Raw genomic sequence first — 19178 nt, 5'->3', positions numbered from 1 at the left:
AGAGGGCACTAAAGGCTCACATATACTATATGCAGGACAGACGGCACATCTATTTATTCTTGGGTAGTATTAAAGAACTTCACGAGTTTGAAATGTGCCCCTCCCTCTAGAACCACCTGTCTAAAGAGAATAATCAGTCCCAGGTAAGTCATTAGTCTGCACACATTAGATCATCAGTCAGATTTTTTTTTTTAGTTTTTCATTGCTGTGAAAAACACTACAAAATTCAAGACCACATCAGAAACCATATTAGGCTAGCACTTTAGAGGTCTTCTCCCTGTTTGCATAGGATTCAAGTGATTTTTCATTCAACAACTAATGAGTGAAAGGATAAAATGTTTTGTTAAGCATCAATTAAGGAATTGACGCAAAAATAATAACAAAAAAATACAAAAACAAAAGACATTCCTTTTCAGATGCTGGTGGAACTGTTTCAGTGTGTGACAGGAATGTACATATAGCATAACTCGCAAAAAAATGCTTGTTTTCCTAACTTTCACTCACCACATGCATACATACACACACACACACATTCACACGCATGCACGCAACGTGTGGTTATAACTCATCTCTCATCTTTTCACCCTTTGGCCTGACCAGCCTGCCAATAAACAGGATGGAGTTCGTTTTCTGGTCCTTCACCAAGAAGATGAAAGGATGATCTGCATAGAACAGTTTGGGGGACTTCAATTCCTCCCTGGTAAAGATGGAAGTGTCCATATCATTTCCGTCAGTAGCTAATTCTATGGTCGCCGCATGAAAGACGCTGGACAGGTAGAGATCTTTTTTCCCAGAGATGTTGGACAGGTCTGCTTTGGATTTGTTGACCACTTCTGTCAATCCCAACTTTTCAAGATGTTTCTGGGGATGAAAAGAAAAAAAGTGTCATGTTTTGTTGGGGTTTTGCTTGGTTGGGTGTGTTTCCTTGTGTACTGACAAGCATTTTTTGCGTATATTGTTATGTGCACCTTTAGTCGGTGTGCGTCTCCCCCCGTTTACATGGAATATTGCAATGCAAGTTGAGGTTTACCTCTAAATTGTGGTTGACCTCAATGCTGACTTTTGGCAGAGACACAGCCACTGCAACCTTTTGCAGCTTAGCCATCCAAGAATCCAACTGCTTCTTGGTCAACAACTCCTCCACTTTCTCCAGTGTGTTAACTTGGTTTGGCAAGATGAAGATCAGACTAGACTTCTTAAGAGCCAGTGGCATGCTCAGAATGGTCAACTTGTTGGTCTTGTCCTCGTAGAAGCCATATATACCTAATAAACCAAACAAAAAATTTAGAACTTCCGTACAGAACAAAGTTCATTGGCTCTTGACATAATTTGTCTCAAAGTGGTCTACCAAATTCCAAAAATACATTCTGTGTGGTGTCAACAGAAATGACTTCTGTGAAAGAGTCACGTTACCTACCAGTCCGGTGCATCATTTCTATGGCGACAGTCAAGCTATGGGAGACCATGAATCCTCGGTTGTCCACCATTTTATGATGAAATTCCTCATCCCAGTGCGCTGCAAAAAAAAAAAAAAAAAAAAGTTGGACAATCAAAACTATCAATTTACCACCCTCCCATCCATATTACACTCATCTGATGTTTGATAGATTGTAAATATCCAATAAATAGGATAAAAGGATCACCATTGATCAGTCAAATCATCTGATCATGCCTTTGATAGTCTATGAACTATTTTTATGATTCTTATTAAATGATTATTCAATTCTGGCGTGACCCATTTTGTAGTATACTTCAATTATCTGATGCTTTCATTGCAGTTGTAAAGTCCGAATAGCTGTACGTTCCAGCACACGCAGTATTCATTAACGATCTACTAGTATACTATAATGAAAGATGAAAAGTAACCAGAATTACGTATTCCTACTCACGTTTGAAAAACATTGCGTTGATGATCATTGCTCCATCACTCTTTTCTATGTCCTTGGTGACCTCAGGCACTTTGCTATCAGTGGATTTAGCAGCCCATTCGTTAATGGAATTAAGAGCTTTTTTCTTGTCTTTTAAGTTGATTTTGGCAGTGTCGAAATGGTAGTGTTTTTTGCTGCTCTTCACAAAAGTGTCCGCAAATTTGATCGTGCTGGGCCCGTATAGACGGTTGCTCATCTTCCAGGTGGTGTTGCGGGTCTTAGGGTCACACACCTCAGCCAGGAGCTCGGACAAACCCGAATGAAGCTGCTCGTCAGGCACTTTGGCTGCATTCAAAAGGGTTTTGATCTGTGAGGCGGTGGAGGCCTTTCCCCCGAGAGTCATCAGACCCAGCGAGGAGGCCATTACTACTGGAGAAACCAGGATGTTTTCAACATTCTTCTCCTTTGCCAAGTGTTGGTAGAGACTGAAACCCAAGTCGGCACTGTTGTCAGCCAGCGCGGTGGCACGTTTGCTGAGGACTTTGTCGGCAGAAACGGAGGTGGTGGGTGACGCCGCGGTGGTGGGCGACTCCGTGGTGGCGGGCGATGCAGCGGTGGCGGGCGATGCCGCGGTGGCGGGCGACGCCACAGTAGCCAGAAGGGCCAGTGCTATCACACTTAGCCACATGATGCTTATCTAGAAGTGAAAACCTAAGAAAACAAGAAAAAGACAACATCATACATTGCATTTACTATATACAACAGAACAACCCTATTTTCTGGACTATAAATCGTTTCATGACATCATTGACCTATACTATGCTGTGTTCAGTTATTTTTCTTTGTGATAAATTTAGAAAATAATATATTGGACACTATTGAGTTTGGAAGGCAATTCAAACAGCTCTTCAGGCGAGTATTGCATAACAGCCACGTCGGCAGCAGCTGGGTGTAGCTTAGCCAAAACTAGTCTATCTAGAGAAACTTATGATGCTAATCATAATTTTTCAATTGGATGAGACATTACTAATGATTTCAAACAGGTTTACATTCACAGTATATTTGATATGAAAGAAATCCCCTTAAACTAGAACTACTTTTGGATCATCATAATCATCTATGCTGTTTATAGTAACAACTGAATTCTCAAATTAAAAACATGACTAAACATCAGAGATAGTAACAAAAAAAAAAAAACAGTTGTGAGCAATATACACCATAAAGTGGTTTTAATCTTTCCTGCAAATTCATTCTTCACTCAACAGTGGCAGCACTAAATCTGAACTTGTGATCTCCTTTTACATGCCTGGGCAATAACCACCACTTAGTTGTCTGCAGCCCTATAAATACTTATTTGTGTCTTACCTTATTTTGCTGGTTGAGTAATTCCCCCACTTGCTGCAAATGGGCTTCCAAATTCAATTTGCCATGCAACTTTTCTGATGCCTGCGGAATTTGGGGAAAAAGAGGCAAGATTAAAGTCAGCAGCTCTGTTTTCGGTGGAGAAAAATCTCTGCACAGGAATCTGGTTTCCAGGATGTCCCGCCCTTGTATCCAAGAGCAGTGGGAGAAGAATCCTCCCCCTACAACCCCCTGAAGCCAATTGAATCCCTGTAAGGCCCTTCAGACAGCCTGTGACCTCTCTTATTGTTTTCTACTCAGACCCAACTTACATTAAAGCTAAACCTTTGCATTCCAAGTTTGATGACCAGACCAAGCATTCATTTGGTGCAGCAAGTGATATCAGATGTGGATGTTTAGTGGAAATCTATTTACATGTTCTTCTGAACTGTTTATAAATTGTAACCAACAAGTAAGCTTACATGAAGAGCTTCTACTGTAATTTGTTTATAATGTATCCTTGCAGCTGGTTCGCCGTGGGAAACATTCTCATTGGATGTTTCCCATACAGATTCTTTTTGTCCCGATGGAGTGTCCCCATCCCCCAACAACTCTTTTTTTTAAATGCAGGACATTCAGGAAGTTATAGAAGCGGATGTGTGTCCGTCCGGTAGACTACTGGTGTTCTGCAATGCTTTGTTTTTAAATAACTTATTTGCATATTTGGTTTGAAATATTTGCCTTCAAATAGTTTTCAATACATTCAAATTTCACAGTACTCCTAGTCGCAAAACTAACAAAATTAAAAGAACAACCCTGGATTCAAGTAGAACAAGTACTGAAGGGTGGCTAAAGCCGTACTATAGCTATACAAAACGTCTAATATTTTTGGCATACTGAAACTTTATAGAGGGAAACCATTCTAGTCTATTTTGGGGGAATTAGCACTTAGCCGTGATATTTTGAGCTAAATTGGTCCTTCATTTTTTCCTGTCCCAGTCAAAAGTGTCAAGAAAAGTCAACAGGAGCCCAAAATATGTGCTGAAAAAGTCATAATTATCTCGGCATGGTTTTTTCTCAGTTTTTTTGAGTAGTCAAATCCTAAAAGTCATTCTTAAAATGGGAGTGCCAGACTGTATCTGGCACTTTATTTATTTTAAATAAAATTAATTCATTCATGCTTCTAAGGCACAGCGCTCTCTGCTGGCTATATTAAAATTAGTTGGCCATAACTGCATGCCTGAAAGACAGTACAGGTCCACAGTGATTTCTTAATTGAGTAAATTCAAGTGTTTTTTTATTTATTTTTCATGCCACCATAACTAGCTTGAGTCTGATCTCAGACTCTGTGAATGGAATAGCTGTCAATTCCTCCATGTACAATGTTTGGGATTAGAGGAATGTGACGTAATGATCCAGAGCTAATGGTTAATCTCTGACCTCTAGTCTTGGAATAGATGTCTTACAAGACCTGACTCAACTATGCTACCTGTTTGGCATGTGTTCTTTGCACATGGGTGACATGACCAAATTGGGAGGAGTGGTCCTTTAAACCCTACTAGTGTGTTTTACTGATGCCCCAATAAATCACCAAGCCCCCTCATTGTTTTTCCTCTTGTTAAAGTCCAGTCAGCAGTAACTTTTTTTCATAGACGGGTTCACCATCCCCGGTAACAGCCACCCCACAGTGAAATTTAATGAAATTCTTTCCTTGTTATCCCTCCTTTAAACATTCCATTTCCATACGTGCAGACTGCCAACTCAAAATGCCACCGATTTAAACAAAACAAAGTTTATTATCTGGTGTATATGTAATTTCCATTACTATAATCATAATAATTATTGTAGATTGAAGAAAAAAATCCAAAACAATTTTAGGAAGTTTTTAGAAATAAGATTTTGAAAGATAAAAATCACGTCAATTTGGTTAATTGAAAAGAAGACATTTAAAATACAAAGGGGTAAAGATACATTTTGTTTTATGAAAAATAATGGGTAGTAGTATATATTATACTGGTTGCCATATCAAGCCACGCCCCCAGTATGCACCAGAACTCCTCCCACTCCGAGGAGCGGCTCAAGGGCGAATGCGCGTCTCACTCGCGTCTGTCTCCAGAGCAACTGGTTTTTATTTTTGTTATTGTTATTATTATTTTTGCATAGATTGTAATACTTCACTCTTCCTTCCAACTATTTGGTGTTTGGAGTAAATAGACTGATGCTTGACAACTATCAGTTTCAGGCATCAACTTCAAATGTTATTTGTAATAACGACGTCATGTCAATTCTTAAGTGGGAGAAAAGTGTTTGACCAAGACATTTTGACGTATTCAACACGTGCAGAAGAAAACAATTGCTGTGTTGAGGTAAGGAAATTGTCGTTTTACTGTTGGATTCTCTCCTATACTATCAGTGACAGGCATTCTTTTTCCACTTGGGAACCCTAAAGATACTTGACAAGTGCCAAATAAATCAAATAAAAATGTAATGGGATTTTTTGGAATATGCTTTACAGTTACTTTGCATGTGTTTTTATGTTCCGGTAAAACTGGTGCACAATTTAGTGGTAATGTGGTTTGAATCCTAGCATGAGCTGGTGTCAACAGCTTCTCCCTCCCACATTTTAAACATATGCATACAAAGTATGGTTTTGCATTAGGCCACTCCTTCTTAAATATTTAGGACATGATATCACCTGAAAAGTACTTGGCTCTTCAAGTATCATTGCCATTACCAGCATTAACATACAGAAGTAGAGTAGGTGTAAGTGTTAATAAAGATGAGACATATATGTGTAATGTTACAGGAAATATGTCATTTGTAAAGAATAATGGCCAGACTTTGCATAAAATGGGAGGAACGTAGATGGATATGAATTGGTCATAAAAATCATCCATTCAATGTCAATATGGAATGGACGCTTGGCGCCATCAAAGACAACTAGTGAATTCATAATTGAAAATACATTTTAAAAACTTGATCTTTTTACCTGTTTCCCATCTTTTCTTGAACAAATGGTAGTGGAAATTGGCCCTCACATGACGTGATTTTGATGAAAGTGGCCCTTAAGGGGGAAAAGGGGGAAAGTCAATTTCAAACCTCATTATTGTGCCATAGTTATTTTCATGCATTCTTGCAAGACAAGCGGCATTCGTTTTAAATATTTAAGTTGACTTCCTTCTGTAGAAGTTTGTACTCCAAACAAAGTTTTGTTGCCATCATAGGCAGCTTGTTTTGTGTAAGCAAAATTATTTTGATGTGATGAAATTGTTAAGAAATCTGCGTAGCTGAAGAGAAGTTTACATTTTTGCAAAGCAACTCAAAACAACCAAACTTTCCCATCTCCAACAGAATTGCCCTTTTCAGTTTGTGCACATGGTCTGTCCATGGTCCTTAAATGTAGAAAAATATATATAAAAAATATAAAAATAAAAAGATATATATTTTTTAACCTTTAAGGACCATGGACAGTGACACAAAAAGCCCCCTTTGTGTTTGATCTGTAATTAAAAGGATACCCTGAATTTCCCCCGTGACGCTTATGTCTTCTTCAGCGTTTGGTGTTCAGTGTGGGATGCTAAGGAACTGGTGGTGCGTTGAGGCTAAAGGAGCATGGTGAAACACCAACCCTTACAGGTCTATGAGAAGCAAGTGCTCGTGTCCTTTGTCACTGGCATCTATGGTTGCCGTTGGAAACGCTACCAGCGCTCCCAAGACGACAGCTCCAGGGTAAAATCGTACATAACGCAACATTTCTCTAAACAATTTGATTTCACATTGCACTAGCTGTCATTTCTCATGCCATCCTGGCATACTAATGAATTTAAGAAATCAAGATGAACATTTGGTGCTTTACAGTGATAGCATTTGTGTGAATATTCTCCTTTGTGCTTTTTTTTTTTTTGCCACAGTGGGAATGTTTGTGGTTCACCATCTTGTGTAGCTCCTTTCTCTTGCTTCTTTTTTGGGCCTACTTCTGGTTGGTCGCTCAAAATGATTTTGACGACTTCAACTGGTAAGTATGCTTTTCAACATGGCTGTAGTTCAGGGGAGGTTGAGACAATTGCTGCAGCTTGAGCCTTTTAATAGAAAGGCATTGTGGGCGATTTACACGTTTCTGGCCTTCATTGACCTTTGACCTGTTTAAAACCCCAGGTCAGTGTATAACCGCTCGGGAGAATGGAAGGACGAGACCATCCCAATCCTTGCGAGCACCACTGTGGGATTCAGCTATGTTTTAGTATTAATGGTAAGAGTGGTTGGACATTTATAAGAACAAAAAAGTAGTATTGACTTTAGATAAAAAGGATAATCTTCCAAAAGAAGCTGGAGAAAATGATTTTACTAGATTTAATAAAATACATTTGACTAAAAGAATGTGCAGTATACACATGGAATTTTTGTTTCTTCATCAGATCTTGGCATTTTTCCATATATCCTTGGGGCAGCAGCTTAATCTTTACTGGCTTCACAAGGTGCAGTATTGTTTTATCTCTCGTTTGCATCTTGCCGTGTCATCATTTCGTATCTCATTGCGACAGATCGGTGTGTTGGCTACCCTTCTCACTACTATCTCTGGTGTCGTCTCTGTTGATGACATATGGGCAGAGGAGTGGGACATTGTGCTAGTGTCCCTCCAGGTTTGTTTATGGTCCTAACCAAAGCACTGTAGTACACACACAGTAAATACTTTGAACTGAGCACGTGGCATTTTTGGCTGCAAAGCAATTAACCCTCACTCTTTATCTAATTGTCTTATGCTAGTCCACAGCACCGTTCTTGCACATAGGCGCTCTGACCACAGTCACAGCGCTAAGCTGGCTTGTCGCTGTTTACGTCGTCCGCAGAGAAAGATCCAGTAAGTATGTTTGCCCAATTAAATTGCAAAGCCAGTCAGAGTCGCTGTTTAAAATGAATGCATGAGAACTACCATTGATAAAATGTCTGACCCCCATATATGTCAGGTCTTTCATGGAAATACTTAAATTTACAAGATTCTATCCTCTGGCATGCAAGTGGTTGTTGTCCCCCTTAAACAGATTATCAATTCCTCTAGCCAACACATACTAAGCCTTTCAAATCCATTTCTTCGGCTGATGAAGCATAAAATAAAGCATATGCCTTTTTTTTTTAAATAGATTTCCAGATGATGGTGTTAATCACCTACATAATCATCCTCCTGGCCCTTTATTTGGCCCCTCTATCATTTTCCTGCCCCTGCGTAATGGATAGTCGTAGCCTGAAACCTCGACCAGACGTCATCGGCCGACGAGGAGCTCCAATGGTGAGTTGGTTCATTGCCAGCCTTTGCACTCTAATCCAATTATGTGTCCATGTTACTCAACAGGTAAGTACACATCTGTGTCAACGCTGTACTGTCATGAACCGGCCGAGAGAATGTCCCTTCAAATCTCCTTGTACTAGGGAACATCAGATGAACGTCCATAAAAATATAATAAATTATTGTCTATTAATTCAAATGCTGCCATAAATAATACCCGTCTCTGTTCTTCTATGTTCCAGCTGGCCCCAGAAAACACCATGGTGTCTTTCAACAGAGCCTTACAGCATGGAGCCAGCTCCCTGGAAGCTGACGTCTCACTTAGGTTATTCACCACCTATTTTTGACATTCTCATCAAGAGTTATTCATAATGAATGAATCCAGGTTCCACATGACCCATATCGCAGACATGATAGATTATTTAGCGTTCAATTTAATATTAGATCCAAAACATTGAGAGTGGGTACATTTGTCTGACGGACACAAATACATTTATGAAAAAACTTGAAACACCATGATTTGCACATTCATTTCCCTGTGTAAACACAGCCTGTCAAAAACAAGCAAGCACCACAGCTGTCATCTAGTCCAGAGTGAGGCCACTTTCTTGAAACACTGTCATCAACCCTAACTATCCCGTAAGCATTATATACCTCATATATTCTGACAATTTAGTGTGGACGCGGTTCCATTCCTCATGCGAGATCGCACCTTGAGACGAACCACAGATGTGGGCTCCATCTTTCCTGAAAGACAGCATGAAGATGCCTCTCTTTTCAACTGGACAGAATTGCGTTCGCTAAACGCAGGCCGATGGTTTCTGCAGGTAAAAATCTCAGTTCACACTCATCTAATACCTTAATCTGTGATTTAGTCATTCTCTGATACTATTATATTTGTGAGAAGCTAATGTACATAATAGAATCTGATTTCTTTTATCTGTAGAGGGATCCCTACTGGACCGTTGCAAAGTTAACTGCAAGGGATCGTAGCAGAATAGGCAATCAGACGGTTTGCAGTCTGTTGGAAATGCTACGTCTGGCAGTCAGAGCCAATAGCTCTGTCCTGCTCAATGTCCGCAGGCCCTCTCCGGACCACCCTCGCTACCGGAGTTGGGTTACGGACACCATGTGGGCTGTGCGGAAAGCTGGCATCCCCCAAAGGAGGGTGAGGACTGTAGGTCACTCCAATAATTATATCTATATTTTTTTAATCATGGTGACAAATACTTTCATAGTATTTCCGTCGGGTTATGTTTTCCCAAATGATCACACATGTTTGTGCCAGGTGACATGGACCCCCGACACGGACAGCGGAAGGATACGGGCTTTTCAGCAGACAGCAAATGAAAAAATGTCAGTGACAGAGATACGACGGAGGGGCATTACAAGCCTGACCCTCCACTACAGCAAGGCCAGCCCAAAAGATCTACAGTAAGAGACTTTCCTTCACTAACTGTCAAAAATGCCTGTTCGAATCGCAAAGAAGCTCAAAGGAGTTTGAGACACGTTTTTTTTCCCATTCTTACAGGGAGTATCTGGCCAACAACGTGAGCGTGACGGTCTACCCAGTCAATGAGCCATGGCTTTATTCACTCCTATGGTGTATCGGGGTGCCTTCCGTGTCCTCTGATGCCCCCCAAGTCCTTCGAAAGGTGCCTTACCCCATCTGGCTCATGGTAAACAAACTAATCTCTGGCTTTCTTTCAACTAATGCCACGCGTGAAACAAACTCACAGACATCAAGGTCGCACTGACAAGTAGACAGCAGGAAAGGACAGATACTGACGAGGAACGAAGAATGCGTCAGGGCAAGGACGTACGAAACATGCGAAGGGTAGCTCAGCGTGGTGCTGATGAATAACAGACATCTGGGAAGGACAAGGGCACTTATTTCAAGAAACAGATTTGAAATGTTAAAGACTTGCACAAGAGACATGTTTTCTTGACAGCTCCCTTCAGTGGTCAATTTCATGTTAACTGTTTTCATGGCGTCTTTTTTTTCAGAGTCAGAACGCTTATAGCTTCATCTGGATTGCCTCAGATCTGGTTTCCATTGCCGTAGTCATAGGAATCTTCAGCTTTCAGAAGTAAGTTAAAGTCTTGGATGTCAATAGTTGTAGGTCTTATTACCTCACGTGAAAACTCTTTGTCGCACCAATTCTAATGACTTAAATGAACTGTAAAAAATGTCTCTAAAGTATATAGTAAATGACTTATCACTGACCAGCAAACTAGTATAAATCCAGGGTGTCTAATGAGTGTTGATATTTTTTGTCCTCATACTTGACTTCTAAGTATAGTATTTGTGTTGCTTCTCTTCAAAACATATCGTTAGTGCATTCTATATACAAATAACCACGACTGCTTAAAAACAGACACTTTGCTCACGGCTGTTTTTCTCCCCACTGCCCCACTTTTTTTCATCTTTTATCCTCTGGACTTTTCTGTCTTTCACCTCTACGCTCTACCTTTTTTCCCCTTGACCTTTTTCGGGCTGTCTTTCTCCTCTGATGTCCTTATTTTGTCTGGTACTCGATCTGATCTGCATGCAAACCTCCTCCACTGCCCCCTGGCATCTGTCAGCTATCATATGATCAGGTAACTGCTACAGCTGTCTTGCCCTTTCTTTCTTTCTCCTTGTGCTTTTTCAACCCGGGGCTTGAACTCCTGCGTTGTACTGTACCTTCCCATAAATACACCCGATTCTGTACGCGTCATCACACTCCACAATGTGATGTGACAGTCAAATGTCACAGTGAGGTAAACTGCTTTTTTACGTTAATGTTTTTTTCCCCTTTGTTTTGAACACATGCTAAAATAGGTGGAGGATGAGTGGGATGCAGAACTGTAACCCTGAACATATTATGCTGAGTGCTGTTGCGCATCGCTCTAATCGGGATGTCAACATTATGAAGGAGAAGCTCATTGTTTCAGGTGGAGCTTTTATCATATTCACACAGTTCTTGATCACGGCTGTTGTGTTGTTTATGCTGTACAGGAATTATCTGGATAACTGATGGTGGCACACGAATGTTTACCATGCAACTTAACAAAAAAATCTGGTCTTTTTCAGAACTGAACAATGGGTTAAGTAGTACAGAGGAGCTGTCACTGTATCCCCAGAATGGTAATGCAACATATTCTCATGGAGACCTGAGACCATCATTTCACTCGGAGCAAATGGACTGTTAAAATGATTATTGTGTGTACATTTTTGGTATTACTCTGCATGGAAAGTCTATAACGCACATACTGTACTGTATATTGCAGGCAATTTCCCTTTTCAAATCAGGATCGGTAACCAAGATTCAAGCAAAAATGTTTTAAGTTAAAGAATGTATAAATAAAAATCGCCATGTATGAGATCTCATTTATTTGTTTTTTATTAAATTTGGTGTTTTACGAATTCTGTCATACCAGTGTTTTGAAGAAATGGAGTAGTGATATTCTTCACATGGCTGCCTTTGGGTGAAACTATTATATGAGTCAAATGTTTTAGGAAGGATTCTGGTTATTAGGAAGAGAATAAAATATTGAGTTTTCACATTATGTCACTTCGATTTGGAAACTCATTACCCCATTGGAAGTTCAGGCTTTTCATGAAAACTGTAAGATATAATGTGAATGTAGCAAAAATATGAATACCTCAATGACGAATTGTTTTCCTCATTGTCTGGCCAGGGAAAATGATGAGTTTGACAGCCCTGACAATTTTCCACAATGATTTAATTCCTGAAAAGCAAAATCTTACATTAGGTGGAGTATATGTTGGGATTGATACTCAAAGCTCAACATGAGCATGTCCTGGTGCTTTGTTTTAAGCCAGGGATGACTGTATAAAGATTGGATTTATGGACCCTGAGACACCTGTAAAGCAACCAATCACTTTATGAAATCATTGTCTTGACTGGTTCAGGGGATACGCAAGAAAAAGGAAGCTCTGCATCCTCTTCAATGATGTTGTCAGTCGGAATGTGGCAACCCGAGTCTCTCGCACAGTTATTCAAATCACCTTTCGAGTTCTCAGCCTCTTGATTGGGCTCTTCCATGTGATCATCAGCTGTGTGAAGAGAAAGGCACGTATTGCATTGAGGAGCGGCTGAATTCTCTCACCTCGGATTAAAATGAGTTCATTTTCTGATTGTTTGAAAATTCTCTTTGGAATTATGGCCAATCAAATCGTCGAGTTTCCCCCAATACTCACAGCTTTGTCGTTGAAAGGACTCGACAGCCGCGAGCAGGCGATGCCGGTGCACTGGATCAGTCACTTTCAGTTTTGTCAGGTGATCCGCCTTTAGCCTCATCAAGTCATCTACTGTTTGGTAACCGTTCTGCTCCAAAGAGCAGGAATATTCCTGGCAGCACAAGTGAAAAAGTTCTAGTCAACAAAGAATACTGAGATGGAAAATGTTTTTTAATTTGGCTGGGAGGAAAAAGAATACCTCTAAACTTAGACGCCTCAACACTTCGTGGACAGTTGATTTATATTTTGGTTTTGCTCTGTGGTTTTGTGTTTCCTTGTGGGTCTCGGGATCTTCTCTTATCTCATCCACATAGATGAATTTAAAGTTGCCTATTTGCTCATTCAACATTCCAGTCCAAATTCCCATAGGTCGCTTTTGGATGATGTCAATCACATCACCAACCTGTATCAAAAGTAATTTACATGAAAGTCCAACTCCAATGTGTAACTATAATATATAATGTGTAAAATTGATAGTAGGGATAATGGATTTTATAGCCAAGGGGGGAATTTATTTAACTTTGTGCCATTTTTTTGGGGTGTTTTAATGATGAGGATTCCTGTTCTGGCTGTTAAATTTGCATAAAGAAATGTGTTTTTCAGGGTAGGCGGTCCAATCACAACAACAAAAAAATGGTTTTGAAAACATTCAACATGGCTGCTTCTGGGCATTTCCAAATTTGCTCACATTTTTTAAATTTCAGATTAGCCTTAGTAGTAGTTCTTTCCTACACTTGAATAGTACCTTGAGTTTGAGGGATTCTGTGTCATAAGGACTGGGCATAAACTCAGTATGTACTCTTGCTCGACCGCAGAATAGTCGTGTACAAAAAAAGTCATCCTCTAGTCTTAAACTGCCTCGGTAACTGGAACAGTCACTTGTGACTCCACCTGGCAAACACAAAACAGTAACATTATTTTCTAGTTTCCAAATACTATATTATGACATAAATTAAATGTAGTCCTAACAAATAATGAGTGGATAAAAAAAAGCATTCAATATTTTTGTTGTGACTACTTTTATTTGGCTTATTATGGTTCTTACTTGAGGAACTTTGTCTACTATTGAGACTGTGGAGGCTTTCCATTGAAGTACTGTAGAGCTTACATCCTTCAGTGATTCTCCTCACGTCACTGGACTCCCACTTGTCTCCTGATTTTTTATCATTGGCATACTGCAGAGCAAGGAACACAATTTGGATTATGTGCTCAAGAATTTTGCTTCTTTTGTTTTGCATTGGTAGAATCCAGAAAAAAATTAACCAGCTGTCTCAAGACTTGTCACTGGATGAAACAAATCTGTGTTTTTGAAGGGTATTACAGCACAGCACTTGTTTTCTTGATTTATTTTTTACTTTTATTCTTTCCACTAGTAGTTTGTAACAAACATTTTTTGTAGGTTGTGTGTTTTCTAGTTTTTAAATGTTTTTATGGACTATAAGTAATCCATTTGGGTTTTTAATTTTTTAACTTTGGCTTTTTTTTCCCCGTAGTTCCTTTTTGGACATACCGTGACAGCTGTATCTTTTTTTCCTTGTGTGTTTTCACTGGACCGAGTGTCAACCCGCGGAGCTTCCTCAGGGCTTCCCTGCCTTAGTTTGGTTTCGCTCTGTTCCAAATTTAAACAAAAAATACACTGTAAAAGTGAGCTCAATTGTCTCAACGTATCATGCCAAGATGTGTGAATTCTTACCAGAGACCTTGTGTCATGTTGTGTTTTCATAAATGGCGTTAGGACAGTTTGGGTGCCCAATTTTCCATATTTGGTGGACTTTACCATAAAAGGAAGATTAAAACATGTGATATGACAGATGTAATTTCATTTCAAATTCGATAGTGTATATTGATAACACATTTGATTACAAGTGGTGTGAAATCTGACCTTTTCTGGGGATTGAGTCTCTGTGGAAGAGTCTGTAATGGTAGTAGATGGAAGATCAGCTTCTTTTCTGTCTAGCTCCTGAATTAGACTTTCAAAACGATCCCATTCTGTCGCGCGGGGAAGCAACAAGTTGCCACCACAGACCCACGGCTCTTGTCCAGGTTGGCCACAAGTGTAGTTGTAGGGCGAGCAAGGCTGAGAACAATCAATCGGGCTCCAAACGCCTTCCCTCTTCAAGTCTTCACTGCAGTTATTTACTTCATCTTGCTGCGACTGCTGATCCATTTGAGAAGATTTCTTCTCGACTTTTTTGCCAAGGCTGATGCAGGACAATACTGGGTTGCTCTTACTTGACAGATCTGATGAATGATCTGACAGTAAGTAGATTTTTCTTTTGTGTGTGTTTAATGAAAAGAACAATAAGAAAAATATTGTCTACTGCGCAAAAGGTAGTTAAAAAGCGGGAATGGAATGGTGGGTCAACATTGAAATACTCACTGCTCTTATGAGGCTGATGCTTTCCTTTCCCAGAGGCATTCCGATGCCCGTTTTTGGCTTGTACCAAATTATGCAACATCTTCAGTCTCGATGTGGAATTCTTCGATCCATCTTTATCATCATTGCATTTACCACTCTGAAAGGACAACCAGCAGATGTATAAAACTGCTCTAGAACAGGCAAAATAGTTACTACAATTCATCAAGAAACTCTCTCCTCATGGTACATTCATTTCAACATTCGGCCATGTGAAATTGCATAAACTCAGGTGAGAATGTGAAGGGTCTTTTAAAGAAGATTAGAGATTGAAAAGAAAGCAGATTAAAGTGGATCTTACTTGGCTCACGTTCAGTATATCAACCTCACATGCAGCCATTTACCCCATTTAGCTTTGATTATTTTTCAACATACGAAGTATGTTTTTGAAAAATCTGGGCAGAGTGCCTTCCTAACACTTGGGTGCCTCAAAAACAACAAAAAGATGGTAAAGAAGCAGGATCGCAGTCACTCACGCACGTGCACCTTCACGTGCGGGGATATTTACGCAGACATGCTACCTGCATGCTTGGCACACAACGTCATGTGGGGACCGGATTTAAGAAGACTAAACACTGCTCAGGAAAGCGAATGATTATGTGTTGTTTTCCAGTGTGTAGGGATTGACATGAGAACAATTGGCTTTTTATCTTACCCCAACACACGCAAAGTCAAAAAAAGGAAGCAAGTCACAACCTCTACTAAATCTACTGATTTATAAGCTTTCTAAGAGAAAGGCAGTTAATGACTAAAATCATGACGTATCCACGGCATATTCATTTAAATTTATTCATCAATCCTGTTGCTGGTATCAAACCAGATAAAAGCAAAATGTGTTTTACCTGAACAAGAAGACTGTTTTTAATTTTTCCAGAGTTGAGCTCTTTCATTCTGTCTTCTGTTGTCTTCGATGTCTCTGTAAGATCAGATAAGAATGTTATTACTTTGTAATTTAGATACTGACAGCATCTCAAAAAGTCAGTTGTGGGTTTGTGTTTGCATCACATTAAATGCATATTTTATTATTTTGCTGACCTATCTTGAGGTCTGTCTCTTCATGGTGTGCATCCTTCCAAAAACCTGATGAGGTCCAACATGTATAATCTGTTTTTTGAAGAAAACACATCTCCATATTATTGTTGTTCAAGTAAACAATGTCAAAGTAACAATTGAAATGAGGAGAAACATTATTAAAAGGACAAACCTAATGTTTCATTTTCCAATGCTGAAGATGGGATACAAGACCTGCAAAAGTATGAAAAAAATAAAATGTATATTAAAGTCATGATCCCTTATTCAGCTGCCAACGCAACCACAATATTGGCCAACGAAGATTAATACAAGAAAAATGAGCACATAGTTTTGGACCACAAAATGCATTATATTTCCGACATTATTAAAATGTTTACAATCAGAAAACGAACCATTTTAATACCATTTGTAATACTTAAACCTGCCATTACTCAGATATAAGATGAACCTACCTTCTACTGTGTCTTCCTAATCTTACATTATCTGGAGTTTGGACCTTAGGAAAATAAAAACAAAGCACAAAAATCAAATAATGAACAGAAAATGCAATTATTACAATAAATATTGACGCTCACTGAAATGGAAACAAGCTAAAATAAAATGTCTTAGTAAAAAGAAAAGGAAAAAACAACTTACATTACTAATGTTGGGGTCTGAGCCGGTCCAGTGAGGTCTACGTCTCAAAAGAGGACTGCAATGGTATTTGGGTAACACATCTTTCAGTCCTGAGTTGTGAGGTGGTTCATAAATACTCTCAGAGGAGCCATCCTGGTTACAAAGAATAAGAAAAAAAGAGCTGTTTTAGCACACGAAAATGATACAACCAAGGGACTCATAGCAGGAGAGATCTATGCTGAGGACAACTACTAGACGAGAACTACAGTGTCTTAAAAAAAATGAGTTGAACACCACTGAGGTAAACAATTATTAGTAATAATGCAATAAATATGAAATTAATGCATACATTTGTGGCATAATTCCTAATTACATTTTCTGTCAAACTCAATTAAGAGCTGTTGTTACCTTCTATTTTAAACACCATAAATGTATCAGTCTCCTCTGGAACTGCAGCTTTTCTAATGGCTGATATTAGATCGATATTTTGCCTATTAAAGTCATTATAAATGTCTTTCAAATGTATAGAAAGACATCACGACCTCTTTCCCAATCAAAATAATTCAAGCCTTGCTCATTTAAGAGTTGTTTTTGACATTTGAAATGCTGAAAAACTGAATTGAATCATTCTGAAGGAAACAAGCAAAATAAATTTTGGCCTGCTTTAACAAGACAAAATATGATACACAATCTTTTATTGTCTCCCATTAGATTATGCAATTGCTCATAATGTTATGTCTACTCTTTGTATTTGGATTAATCCGCACACAACAACAAATACGGCAAGCTAACAAAGACATTATTGCAGCACCTTTAGATGTCTATATATTAATAACATAACACAAAAACAGAAGATTTTTCTTACCAGAGTGAAGCAAAACAGATTCATGTTGAAAAATTCTGTGCCAAGGACACACACACACACACAAAAGAAAAACACTCGGTGTTGTCTGAGCACTTTCACACACACCCTAGTGATGTAAAAGGTTTGCACATGCCCCATGCTGCCTACATCCCAATAGCCTAATCCTAGTTTAAAATCCTTCCCTAATCCAATAGATGCAGTGGGCCATCACCGTCCAACACAGGCCGACCCGCTCTAACAAGACAATAAACAAGCACGCAGATGGGCTTTTGTTTGCAGTGTATAAAATGATTACAGTCATTGAAGTAAGGTTATATATCACTTCAAAGCAACATATTTGGGAAAGGGTTTGATTTAGTATTTGTTATGCATACCCAAATATAATTGACTGTACTTTGTAATTTTTTAGAACTGAATTAATGAAGGAAAAAAATGCAATTTCTGAAGACATTTTATGGGAATATCCCCCTTTTTTCTTGTTATATAAAGGTACTACTGTACAGTACTGTAGTCATTTCTTTTCCTAAGTCGGTTTTCTCTTTCTCCTGAAGATGGCAGTGCCACTCCTTTAAATGTCCACACTTTTGTGACCATCATTCTTGAGTGGAGGGTTCAATTGAGATATGTTCTTGCATTAGTGTCCCCTTTTAAGTAATGCTGCTGCATTTAATCTATTAGGTAAACCTCCTGAGCCTCTAAAAGTGTTTATTTACATTAGTGAAAGATTTCCCCTGTCTTTTTTCCAAATGGCCAATACTTTCCAAAGCTCTTTACTTAGAGTCTTGGTAAGAATGGCTGCCATGGGACCTTCCTGTCTATTACTTGCATAAATCTCAACCCAGCGCAGCAACACTTATTCTTGAGAAGCTTAATTAAGCATCGTAATTTCTTTTTTTTGACAGTCTAAATGAAATATGATCCATCATGTTGTATTACCTGCCCTTCACAGCGGGAAATTTGATGAAATATTAAATGGCATACTTGCCGCTGTTACGATTCGAGTCCAAATTCCAACATGTGCTTTCAAAAAGGGCACGGAGACGACACCTCTGACCCCGTACGTGACCGCTAGTTCACCCGAGCATTCTTGTGTTGACCTCTGACCCCATGGATGTACATAATCGTGGGCCAGAGGTCATGATCCAGTGACCTTTCATAGAACCTATTGAACTATGGACACCAGCTCTCCCAAACAGCTCATCCAGTCAAAAATAAGATGAAATAAAACAGTTTTTCCTCTTGGAATACAGTAAACGACCTCGTTTCCCCTTGTACGCAAGTACTGTGACCCCTCTAACCTTTCATTAGCGCTTGCTTTTATTACGTTGGTTCCTCTCTGCCTTGTCAGCACAGGCTAGAGGGTGGTGGTGGTGAGGGGGGGGAGACGAAACGCCTCGGTTAGAGATGAAGCGGAATGAGAAGGAGGAGGCTAGAGAAGGCCCGAGAAAGAGCGATGGCAAGGCAAAGAGAGAAAGAGAGAGCAGGCCAGAAGACGGAGCCAAGGAAAGAAGACA

The 19178-nt window shown here is 39.4% G+C and overlaps 3 protein-coding genes across 8 annotated transcripts; 1 reads left to right on the top strand and 2 right to left on the bottom strand.

The window, feature by feature from the left end:
- Positions 1-30: 30 nt before the first annotated feature.
- serpinh1a (serpin peptidase inhibitor, clade H (heat shock protein 47), member 1a) lies at positions 31-6264 on the bottom strand. Of its 2 annotated transcripts, XM_077740075.1 has the most exons (6): positions 6199-6264; positions 3234-3314; positions 1890-2579; positions 1418-1516; positions 1031-1263; positions 31-861 (listed from the first exon to the last, which is right to left on the bottom strand). In XM_077740075.1, exons 3-6 carry the CDS (start codon positions 2554-2556, stop codon positions 559-561), a joined length of 1302 nt encoding a protein of 433 aa, XP_077596201.1. In that variant the 5' UTR covers positions 2557-2579; positions 3234-3314; positions 6199-6264; the 3' UTR covers positions 31-558. The 2 variants fall into 2 exon arrangements, with proteins under 2 accessions (XP_077596201.1, XP_077596200.1); XM_077740074.1 differs by lacking the exon at positions 6199-6264 and having other exon boundaries at positions 3234-3398.
- Positions 5279-11863, top strand: gdpd5a (glycerophosphodiester phosphodiesterase domain containing 5a). 3 transcript variants are annotated; one of them, XM_077740070.1, is made up of 17 exons: positions 5279-5575; positions 6764-6938; positions 7121-7224; positions 7365-7458; positions 7625-7684; positions 7751-7849; positions 7974-8067; positions 8348-8493; positions 8733-8815; positions 9167-9317; positions 9437-9658; positions 9779-9924; positions 10022-10169; positions 10498-10580; positions 11077-11091; positions 11315-11427; positions 11567-11863. In XM_077740070.1, exons 2-17 carry the CDS (start codon positions 6822-6824, stop codon positions 11683-11685), a joined length of 1794 nt encoding a protein of 597 aa, XP_077596196.1. In that variant the 5' UTR covers positions 5279-5575; positions 6764-6821; the 3' UTR covers positions 11686-11863. The 3 variants fall into 3 exon arrangements, with proteins under 3 accessions (XP_077596196.1, XP_077596195.1, XP_077596198.1); XM_077740069.1 differs by having other exon boundaries at positions 9437-9667; XM_077740072.1 differs by lacking the exon at positions 11077-11091 and having other exon boundaries at positions 9437-9667.
- On the bottom strand, positions 11854-19013 carry samsn1b (SAM domain, SH3 domain and nuclear localisation signals 1b). 3 transcript variants are annotated; one of them, XM_077740068.1, is made up of 16 exons: positions 17665-19013; positions 16821-16952; positions 16637-16680; positions 16357-16397; positions 16188-16256; positions 15995-16068; positions 15117-15252; positions 14619-14989; positions 14430-14507; positions 14247-14345; positions 13782-13911; positions 13482-13627; positions 12936-13139; positions 12698-12848; positions 12506-12553; positions 11854-12225 (listed from the first exon to the last, which is right to left on the bottom strand). In XM_077740068.1, exons 1-16 carry the CDS (start codon positions 17800-17802, stop codon positions 12140-12142), a joined length of 1947 nt encoding a protein of 648 aa, XP_077596194.1. In that variant the 5' UTR covers positions 17803-19013; the 3' UTR covers positions 11854-12139. The 3 variants fall into 3 exon arrangements, with proteins under 3 accessions (XP_077596194.1, XP_077596193.1, XP_077596192.1); XM_077740067.1 differs by having other exon boundaries at positions 12199-12553; positions 14619-14977; positions 17665-19010; XM_077740066.1 differs by having other exon boundaries at positions 12199-12553; positions 17665-19008.
- Positions 19014-19178: the final 165 nt, after the last annotated feature.

This window comes from Stigmatopora nigra, chromosome 19, assembly GCF_051989575.1.
Source record: "Stigmatopora nigra isolate UIUO_SnigA chromosome 19, RoL_Snig_1.1, whole genome shotgun sequence".
Taxonomy (NCBI): Eukaryota; Metazoa; Chordata; class Actinopteri; order Syngnathiformes; family Syngnathidae; genus Stigmatopora; species Stigmatopora nigra.
This window is presented reverse-complemented; position numbering and strand designations above follow the sequence as displayed.